The sequence below is a fragment of the Myotis yumanensis genome, unplaced genomic scaffold (genome assembly GCF_028538775.1).
Source record: "Myotis yumanensis isolate MYYU_CA2020_CCGP unplaced genomic scaffold, mMyoYum1.0.hap1 SCAF_4, whole genome shotgun sequence".
Taxonomy (NCBI): domain Eukaryota; kingdom Metazoa; phylum Chordata; class Mammalia; order Chiroptera; family Vespertilionidae; genus Myotis; species Myotis yumanensis.
Window position 1 is genome coordinate 106,828,374 of NW_027223755.1, and position 10,718 is coordinate 106,839,091.

Below are 10,718 nucleotides of genomic sequence, written 5' to 3' on the forward strand. Positions count from 1 at the left end.
AGAAATAGAGCCGAATTCATCAAGGGTCCTCCGACCTACTGCTTCAAAAGGTCTCTGGAGTTAGTTAGCGCCCCCTCCCCGCCTCGTGGGAGCTGGAGGGGCGCAGCTCGAGCTGTCGTGGGGACATGGGTGTTCAGAGAAGGGGTTGACAGAAGCCGGGGCACGTGACAGTCAAAACGTCACGTTCTGTGGCCTGGGACCCGACCGGTCACGTGACGCGGGGGTGCACCGTGGGGTGATGTGAGATGCAGGGCCTCTCAGATTACGTACAAATGAGGCATTTCCACCCCGTTTGGCAACACGATTGCCTTGGGAAGACAGTTCCGGTAAAGGGGGTGGGCTCTCACATCCTGGCAATTTTGCTTCCGGTCGGGGCGCTGCAGCTTCCGACCTTCGCTTCTCCCTCCCACGGGAAGGAGACGCAACCCCGTGCGCATGCCCCGAATCATCCAAAAGAGGGTGGGGCCTAGGCTGCGGGAGCGGGAGGGGGGGAAAGAAAAGGGAATTCCAACCTGTGGAATCCTGGAGGTCCCCGTGGGCAGCACCATCCCATTGACTGTGGATGGTGTCAGGGACAGAGCCTCTGGCGGCTCGTGGGGGGTTTGGGGGCCCGCAGGGTGAAGGCGGAGGGGAGTGTCGGGGGTGAGGGCAGTACGGGAGTTCCAAACTTAGAATCTTGAGGCCCTCAGGGCTCAGGTGCGGGGAGAGGGAGCTCGGGCCGCCATGCGGGACAGGACCCAAGAGCTGAGGCAGGTGAGAAGTCGGGGCAGCAGGGTTGGGACGGGAGGACGGGGTGGGGTTTGGCCGGAATGCAGGATTCCTGGTCTTCGGGGCAGGGAGGGGTGGCTGAGGGCGAGGAAGGAAAGACCCGGAAGCCCGTGAGTCCTGCGGGGAGAGCCACAGCAAGGAAGTGATGCCAATGACCCCGGTCCTGGCAGGGGGATGACAGCTCGGACGATGAGGACAGGGAGCGGGTCGCGCTGGTGGTTCACCCGGGCACGGCACGGCTGGGGAGCCCGGACGATGAGTTCTTCCAGAAGGTATGAGCCTGGGGTCTCTGCCTGGATTCCCGAGGGGCTGGAGGACCCGAGGAGCAGCGCGGTCTGGAGGGCCTTCGCATCTCCTTCAGCCCTCTCGGTCACCCTCCCCAGGTCCGGACAATTCGGCAGACCATTGTCAAGCTGGAGAATAAAGTCCGAGAGTTGGAGAAACAGCAGGTTACCATCCTGGCCACGCCCCTTCCCGAGGATAGTGAGTGAAAACCTGGGTGCAGAACGCATGCTCAACCAGAGGCATTTTGGGTATTGTAGTTCCATGCAGGTGGTGGCAAGGAGATTTGTTGAGGTAGGGACTGCTTTCTTTTTTCAGGCATGAAGCAGGACCTGCAGAACCTGCGCGAAGAGATCAAACAGCTGGGAAGGGAGATCCGCGGGCAGCTAAAGGGTGAGCTTCTGGGACCTGAGACAGATCCTTCCCTCTGGTCCTGCCCAGCTCCTGACACATCTGGGGAGTTTGTGGCCCAGAGAGGCCAAGTGATCTATCCAGGTCACACAGCAGTCTAGAATCTCCGTCTCCGTGTTCCAGCCCATAGCACTTTCCACAGCACATGCCTGCCTCTCAGGTTCTTTTATTTACTATGAAACCATTTACTCCTAAAATTCTTGCCGCCCAGTGTGCATTCTTTGGGCAGGCATTTGGGGTTTTGTTAGGAGGCCTCTGCATCCTTCTGGGAATTAGCTGATGTACGTATTGCAAAGAAAAAATATGCTTTCCCCTGTCAGAGACTTAGAATTAGTCATTTAATGATAAATTATATTTCCCCCCCAAATCGTATGGAGATAAGCATCTCTCTGTAGTGTGGCTTGGGTATGACACTGGCCCTGCGTCCTGATCCCCAAACAATTTTCAGAAGCCACAGGTCACCCTCCTGTCACCCCCACAATACCCTTGTGTCTTCCCACAGCCATTGAGCCCCAGAAGGAGGAAGCTGATGAGAATTATAATTCAGTCAACACAAGAATGAGAAAAACGCAGGTGGGTTTGTTATTCCCAGCACTAGAACATTTCAGCAAGTGTTTTATAGAAGCAAGAGGGGAGCGACTTGGAGATCAGCAAGTCCAACCTAATGATTTTCCAAATGGGGAAACTGAGGCTCAGAGAGAGAAAGGACTCACCCAACATCAAGAATTCCCAATCCATTATAACACCCTGCCTTTTTCTTCATTCAATGAGAAGTTGCTGAGTCCCCAGATCTGACCTGGGCTCAGCTATGGGAGACATGCTTTCTAGGAGCCAAGATGGGAAGTTAAGCTTGAATAGGTGAGGAAGACATTACTGAGGTAGGACTTGTTCACTAATGGCTTTGTCCGAGGAAGAAAAAGGAGCAGTGATAAATGACGGTGAGGTTTCCTGCCCAGATGGGGGGACAGCCTCTGCCCTGTGGGCAGAATTCAAGAAGTCAGGAAGTGGAACTTCCCTGGAGGGAAGGTCACTTAATCAACATCTTAGGAAGATTTGAGGTGATCTGATTGGTCCCTTCTGGGTGCCCAGTGAGGAGTGGTTTGGAGTTCTTGGAGGTCAGAGTTGGAGTGAGTGGGCCCAGAGCTCAGCAGGGCCGAGACTGAAGGTGGAGCGGTTTGGGCATCTCGAAAGGGTGCTGAAGCCAGGAGAGCAGGTGTGTCTCTGAGGAAGGTACTCCAAGGACTAAGGATCAGGGAAATGGACAAGGGAGAGGGCATTGCAAGGGGAGCCTGTGGTCATCAGCGTAAGAGGCTGAGGGCCCAGCTGGACCTGTAAACCTGGGCAACAGACTGAACGCCAGGCTTTACCAGCACACACCCCGAGTGTAAGCAGTGAGGCTGGTGTCCAGCAAGCATTCGACAAGTATGTATGGAGTGCTAGCTGTTTGGGCTACGACAGTCCAAAGATCCCTATCCTCCTGGAGCTTACATCCCAGTGGGGAGAGACAGTCACCATAATAAAGAAGTACGGTGTTTTAGAACATGGTTATACACTAAGGAAAAGGTGCAGGAAGAGACGGATTGGGAGTGCTGGCAGAGGCAGGTGGCAATTTCAATCAAGTGGAGAAAACTGCATTCCAACAGTAACACTGGAGCAAAGACTTCAAGGCCTTCGTGGGGCATGAGCGTTCTAGGCTGAAGGAGCAGTGAGCGCAAAGGCCCAAGGTAGGGCCGTGCTTTGTTCAGGGAGGGGGAAGGAGCCACTGTGGTTGGAGGAAATAAGGGAGAGACAGTGGAAGGAGGTAAGGTCAGAGGGGAAGTGGGGGAGAGGCAGGTCATGTAGGCCCTGGTAAGGACTTCGGCTTTTACTTTGAGGGAATGGGGGCGCCTTTCAGGTTGGGAAAGCAGCAGCACCTACACCAGCTCATGCTGTTTGCTCGCTGTCCCGGTGGCGATCCTGAGGCCCAGACTGGGCAAGGGTCCTCGCAGGGAGGCACAGCCTGTGTTCTCCGTCTGCAGCATGGGGTCCTGTCCCAGCAATTCGTGGAGCTCATCAACAAGTGCAACTCCATGCAGTCCGAGTACCGGGAGAAGAATGTGGAGCGGATCCGGAGGCAGCTGAAGATCAGTGAGTTGTGGAGCCTGGCCCACAGGGTGGGCTAGCCCGACCAAGCTCTAAACCTGGCCTTTTCCTTCACAGCAAATGCTGGCATGGTGTCTGATGAGGAGCTAGAACAGATGCTGGACAGCGGGCAGAGCGAGGTGTTTGTGTCCAATGTGAGTGGCCACAGCCAGCCTCCCTCTGATGGGCCTCCCGTCCTCTCCAAGCTCTGGTCCTTTTTGATTGAGGGGATGCTGAGGCCCAGGAGGGAATGGGTTTGCATGCCGGGAGTCGGTCAGCAGGGCCCTGGCCCAGTGCTAGACCCAAGGGCTGCCGTAAACCTCAACACGAACTGCTGACCTGCTGCTGGCTTCCCTGTTACCTGTTCCTCCACTCCTGTCCACTCCCCAGATACTGAAGGACACGCAGGTGACGCGGCAGGCCCTAAATGAGATCTCGGCCCGGCACAGCGAGATCCAGCAGCTTGAACGCAGTATTCGTGAACTTCATGAGATCTTCACTTTTCTGGCTACTGAGGTGGAGATGCAGGTGGGCAGCCCAGGGAGCTGGCTGAGCTTGACCCACACCCCAGACGTGAGACCATGTTCAGTCAGATCTCCAGCCGAAACTGTCAGCCCACAGCCACTCTTAGCCTCTCTCCCCCAGGCTTTTGTTCCCCTCCCTTCTGGGCCATGCCCTCAAGGCTGGCCCTGACTTCCGTCCTTAGCTGGGCCCCAGAGCTGCAACCACCTCTACAGCTACCCAGATGACCACTTTTCTATATATAACATTCCCCACCCCGGCCACCTGACCCCACCCCAGGTACGGCCCCAACCCTGGCTCCTCCACCAATAGAATACACCCTTCTACCTCTAAGAGCTGGAGTCAAAGTTTCCCCCCAGAGGGCCTGTCTCTGAAAATCTGTACAGGGTTGGGGTGGGAAGTGTTATTTCTGCTGTGGCCCTGGTTGTTGGGGTGAGGTGAGCTTCCAGCCTTGTCCTGGGGGAGCTGACCCGCTGGTGCTGCAGCCAACACCCTTCCATCGCTGGGAGTCACGGGAAGGGGTTTCATTCGGGAGTGCGGGACCTGGAGGCCGGTGATGCATGAGGAGGCAGGGATAGGAAGGGTGGCACAGCTGTTGGGAGATGGACCTAGAACAGTGGTCGGCAAACCGCGGCTCGAGAGCCACATGCGGCTCTTTGGCCCCTTGAGTGTGGCTCTTCCACAAAATACCAACTTCTGCACATGGGCCACGAAGTTTCAAACGCACTGTTATGTGGGCGCCCGCACGTGGTATTTTGTGGAAGAGCCACACTCAAGGGGCCAAAGAGCCGCATGTGGCTCGCGAGCCGCGGTTTGCCGACCACGGACCTAGAACGGGCAAAACCATAAGTTTTTTGAGGGGACTAAAGTTCATGCTCTGTGAAAAGCGATGAACTATTTAAGGCTCTTGGCCCCAAGACCCCGCTGCGAGTCAGGGTTGTGTGGGTCAAGGGAGCAGAGCAGAAGGCACCACGTGATGGAAGGGGCCTGGAAGCCACCTCAGGAGGGTGAACTGTGGCAGATGTGGCCCCGCCTCCGTGTCTTCCTTAGTGCAGTGTTTTCTGCCAGGAATGTCCTTTGGTGGTTTGGGGCTGGGGTGGGCAGAGTGAGCTACTGGGTCCTCCTACCCCACTTGTCCCCACCTGCCTGAGCTGCCACCTCCTCCGAACAGGGGGAGATGATCAACCGGATTGAGAAGAACATCCTGAGCTCAGCAGACTACGTGGAACGTGGGCAGGAACATGTCAAGAGGGCCCTGGAGAGCCAGAGGAAGGCCCGGAAGGTGAGCCTCCTCGGGATGGCCCCCCCGCTCCCCGGGGTGAGTTTCCCTGACTCCTTCCTCCCCCACAGAAGAAAGTGTTGATCGCCATCTGTGTGTCCATCTTTGTCCTCATTCTGGTAGTCGTCATTGCCGTCTCGGTCACGACCTAATAGCATCGTGCATTCTCGGTGAGATATTGTGGGCCTGCCCACCGGCCTGCCCCGTCCCGGGCCCCAGCCCCTCCTCCTCCCCTCAGACCCGCTTCTCCCTCCTTCCCTTGCAGGCGCTCAGAGCCCGGGACCCAGGGCGTGCCTTCTCTGCCAGCAGCTGGGGCAGGGGCAGCACAGACCCTGCCGCCGGACCCCCTTCCTCACACCGGCCTGTGCAGAGGGGCAGATGGCTCTCCGGGGGTTGGCGGCCACCTGTTCATGGGGGCCTCCCCCTGGGGCCACAGTGGCTGGCGGAGGGCCTGCACTGTCCTGTTTGGGTGGGACACATGGTTTTGTAAGAAATTAAAACACACAAAAAGAAGGTTGAGACTCCCCTGTGCATGTGTGTTCCTGGAAGGGCTGGCCCAGGGCCTCCAAGTGTCCGGCCTTCCCACCTCCTGGCCGTGCTGCCGGCCAGGCCTCGGCAGGCTTCAGCCAGGCTGTTCCAGGCACCGTGACTCCAGCAGGCCGGCCTTTCACCTCCCACAGGAACACGTGGGGCCGGGAGGCCTGACACCCACTTCTGGCTCAGTACGGTCGCTGGGGAAAGGCCACTGTGGGTCCCTCACCCTGAGCGGTGGGCCAGACCAGGCTGGGACGCAGGTGAGATGTGTGTGGATGGGGAGGGGTCATCAGTGGGCCATTGTGAGTAACAGGCTGTTTCTTTGGATACAGTGGAAAGGGAAGGGCCAGACTCAGATTTGCCATTTGAGTGGCGTTAAATGAGGAGCCAGTTAAGGGAGAGGTTGCCAGGCAGTGTCCCACAGGCCAGACCCTGTGCCCAGCAAAAAGCCTTGCCTTTTACATAAGAGTTCAGCTGCAGAGCCAGCGACTCCGGATCAGCACACGCTATTTCTAAGGGGTATGTGGCTAGAGCAGGCAGAGGAGGCCAGGAGCCTGATTTTTATGAGGTGCTTGAGCTCCAGGCCCCAACTCTAAACTTTGAAGCGTTTCAAGTGCAGGTGCCTCGTTTCTGGAGCTGGGAGTGGCACCTGCCTCCACACACCTGGCTTTAGGGCTGAGGCAGCACCTGACCCATCCGAGATCTCCAGGTGGGTTCTGGCCACCTGTCCCTCCCACTTTTGATCCACAGGCTGCTGCTGCTCTTGGCTGCCCAACCTGTCCAGCCGCAGTATCTCTTGCTCCTGCCACCGAGTGGGGGCACACATGTGGATGCTGTGGTGACCCCGTGGTGGAAGGGCTCCATGTGATGTCCTTGGTGTGGTCCCAGGCCTCTTTGACCTGGACTGGGGGAGGGGCCAGAGGGTGGGATTGGACCCCAGATACACAGCCCCTGGTTTCGCTGCCTCCATCCGTGGCTGGGCATCCTGGGGCGCCTTGGGGTGGCCCTGGAGCGGCGGTGAGCCTGTGCTGGGGGGAGTGTGTATACTTGGCCCTGAGTGTATGCAGCGTGGTTGAGGTAGTGGCTGCGACTGGAAAACGTTGGCGAGTGGCCCTAAATGCTGTTCCCGAGAAGCACTGGGATTGGTCTGTAGGTCGTCCTGGCGGACTGAGCACCCCAGTGTTAAACAGCATTTTTAGATGGAAAATGTTGATATAGGTGGGGCCTCAGAGTAAGTCCACTGTCCCACCCAAAAGTGATTGGTTCACAGAGCGCAAGGGGCATGATCAAACCCGCAAAAGAGGCAGAAAGAAGATCATGAGCTTGTGAGAGACGCAGGGAAGGGGACTCACGGGAGAAGGCCAGGCTGGGTTCCGCTCCCGAGCTGCTGAACTTGCACCTGCACACGTCTGGGAGGGGACCCGCGCCCACGTCTTGCTGGAGATGGTGCACCCCCTGTGCAGATGACACCTACGGAAAGGGCTCATTCTCAGCGGTGTGCAATCAGTTTGACGTCTGCCCCGTGGAGAAGCTGCCGGACGCCAGATTCTGTCCCAGCAGAAGACCGACTTGGACACAGGGCCTCTGGGCTTCCCTGATTCTCCATCTCTTCCCGGCAGCTTGGATCTTCAGCAGAATCCTGTCCTGTTCATCTTCTACTCCCTCACCTTTCTGCCTTCAGAATAAAACAGCACCGCCTGTGACATCTCCCGGGATCTGCTAGAGACTGCCAGGCCGATGCAGAGATTATGCCACATCTGTGCAGCCGGGTGTCCGTGTGTGCTACCTGACTTCTGTCTGGCCATGCTGGACAGCGCCACCCCTAAAAGGCTGCTTACCTGCCTCACTCAGGAAGCTGTCTAGAACCTCCTGGAAGAGGTGGCTAGATGGTTAGGTTGAGGGCTTGGATGCCAGGCTCATTAGTTTGAACTTCTCCTGTGGGCTCGGGGGCCCTGGAAGGTTTTGAACAGGAAGCAGCAAGTCTGAGCAGACCTAGCAGACAAAGGGCACGCGCACTGGAGGTTTCACAGGCCCTTGTGCATTCCTCGTCCCTGTGGGATGCTGACCTGAGTGAGGCGCTAAGGGCAGGTGTGCACTGAAATCCAGGCGTGGCTGCTGTCAGCCCAAGTTTCAGAAATCAGGGTCTCGGTTAGTTGTGGTTCCTCCAAATCCATCTTGCATCGCGAGCTTTCAGCTGCATCTCTCTACTAGCTGCCTCGTTCATTCAGTGTTTTATGGTTCAATGCCTAAGCAAAGGAACCTGATGGTCCAGGTCAGGCTACATTGGCCTGCCTGTAATTTGTCTATCTTCAGTCAAGATTTCATCCTTGACCAAGATATATGTGAGGTTACATGATACAAGATGCCATAGCAGAGTGTATAAGAAGGAGTAGATGGACTCAGTGACTGACATGTCTGTACAACCCCGTGGTCGAGTGCATTATTCCACATACATACTGTCATTCCCGTGGGGCCCCTCCCTACGGAACTTTACATTCATGCCCCACTTACAACAGGCTTGGCTCTCTGATTTGGTTTGGCCAATGGGATGTGAGTAGGAATGTAAATAGAAGCTTTAAGCACCAACGAGTAGTCCAGTAGCTTCCCTTTTCTTTTCCCTCTGCCATGAGGCTGGCAATTGCCAGATCAATACTTCTTCAGCCTGGAACTCAGAATTAAGATACCATGAAGATGTGCTGTAGCCCACCTGTAAAATGACATGTCATGTAAATGAGAAGTAAACTTGTTTTGCTGTGAGCCACTGATACTTGGAGATTGGTTGTTACCGCATCATAATGAGTCTAAACCACCTGTTACAGAACTAGTGCCCAGAAGTGGGGAGCTGCTACAATAAAAAATAAACCTGAATTCTGTGACTGATCTTGGAGCTGGACAGTGGCTGGTGAGGAAACTATCATTGGAAGTTGGAAAGATGATGGTGGGTGTTATGCAGTGATGAAGCATTTGGTTAAACTATAAGCTGGAAATAAGTAAGAATATAAATTCTATCCAAATGAGCTTGGGGCCTTAGGCAAAAACTTTGGGAAAGAGACTATTAGTAGCATGCGTTAGTTGCTATTGGGTGCAGTTGATAAGTTACTATAATAAAGAGTTGGCTCAGAAAATAATTGGCCAGTTTTTAAGGAGAAATGGAAGAGAATATAGAAACTCCAGGCAAATGATCCACATTTGAACCAGTGAAAGATAAAACTGACAAGACTCTTAAGCCACAAAGTTTGATTAAAAACTAATCTTTGTGCCGAAACTGGTTTGGCTCAGTGGATAGAGCGTCGGCCTGCGGACTGAAGGGTCCCGGGTTTGATTCCGGTCAAGGGCATGTACCTGGGTTGCGGGCACATCCCCGGTGGGAGATGTGCAGGAGGCAGCTGATCGGTGTTTCTCTCTCATCGATGTTTCTGACTCTATCTCTCTCCCTTCCTCTCTGTAAAAAATCAATAAAATATATTAAAAAACAAAAAACTAATCTTTGTGACAAGGGCCATATCAAGTGTATGGCTCTCGTGCCCTTTATGAAAACCTCCGAATCAGCTGGCCAGTGTGGCTCAGTGACGGATCATCGACCCATGAACCAGGAGGTCACCATTCCTGGTGAAGGATGGGTTGCAGGCTCAATCCCCATTAGGGGCCGTGCAGGGGGCAGCCCATCGATGATTCTCATCATTGATGTTTCTCTTCCTCACCTTTCCTCTCTGAAATCAATAAAAGATTTTTAAATGATAATAATAAATAAAAGGAGGAATGTCTGAAAAGAAATGTAAGTTTAGCTGTTGGCCCATTGAGTTGGCAGGAATCAAACAGGTAAGCCTTCTACCTTCTAAGAAAGCCATTAGCTTGGATTTTAAAAGACCAGGAGTGGCTCTTTCCATCACCTCTCAAGCCACCATAATGGTGCGTGTGAGTGTCCTGGCTGATGTTCTCAAGGGTATCGTGCTCAATCCACTCTGACTGCTCCCGTCTAAGAAGAGAAAACTTGGACACATGAAGAGAAACCAGAGGTGCACACCAACAGGGACAGACACATGAAGAGGCCATGAGGGCAACCGTCTGCAAACCAAAAAAAGACATATTGAGGACACCTTGGTCTTGGACCTCTAGCCTCCAGAACTGCAAGAAAGTACATGTCTGTTTCTTAAATTAAAAAAAAAAAAAAAAAAAAAGGTATTGTGCTTGCTTCGGCAGCACATATACTAAAATTATAACAATACAGACACAGTTTGTCCTGACCGGTTTGGCTCAGTGGATAGAGCGTCGGCCTGTGGACTCAAGGGTCCCAGGTTTGATTCCGGTCAAGGGCATGTACCTGGTTGCAGGCACATCCCCAGTGGGGGACGTGCAGGAGGCAGCTGGTCGATGTTTCTCTTTTGTCAATGTTTCTAACTCTCTATCCCTCTCCCTTCCTCTCTGTAAAAAATAAAAATATATATTTTTAAAAAGTTTTAAAAGAACCATATTTAAAAAAAAAACCAATACAGAGAAGGTTAGCATGTCCTCTGTGCAAGGATGACACGCAAATTTGTGAAATGTTAAAAAACAACAACAGAGTATCAACAGTGCTGAAAAGAAAGGCAAACTTCTGGTTCTTATTAGGCTGTGCTCCAAAGTCATCGTCTGGTGACTTTGGTGAACTTGAAATTATTGATGACCACAGAGCTGGGAAAATTGTGAACCTCACAGGCAGGTTAGAGAAGTGTGGAGTAATCAGCCCCAGGTTTGATGCGCAACTCAAAGTCTAGAAAAATGGCCGAACAACCTGCTCCTGTCCCGTCAGTTTGGTTTCACT

The 10,718-nt window shown here is 54.0% G+C and overlaps 1 protein-coding gene and 1 non-coding gene across 2 annotated transcripts; both read left to right on the forward strand.

The window, feature by feature from the left end:
- Positions 1-626: 626 nt before the first annotated feature.
- STX4 (syntaxin 4) lies at positions 627-5,896 on the forward strand. Its single transcript, XM_070413606.1, has 11 exons — positions 627-753; positions 939-1,040; positions 1,152-1,251; positions 1,369-1,443; positions 1,964-2,034; positions 3,480-3,588; positions 3,661-3,737; positions 3,973-4,110; positions 5,276-5,386; positions 5,455-5,553; positions 5,649-5,896. The coding sequence occupies exons 1-10, from the start codon at positions 724-726 to the stop codon at positions 5,533-5,535; spliced, it is 894 nt and encodes a 297-aa protein (XP_070269707.1). The 5' UTR covers positions 627-723; the 3' UTR covers positions 5,536-5,553; positions 5,649-5,896.
- Positions 5,897-10,370: 4,474 nt separating this feature from the next.
- LOC139009614 (U6 spliceosomal RNA) lies at positions 10,371-10,473 on the forward strand. The gene has a single exon (XR_011471347.1). It is a non-coding gene; the product is annotated as a U6 spliceosomal RNA (small nuclear RNA).
- Positions 10,474-10,718: the final 245 nt, after the last annotated feature.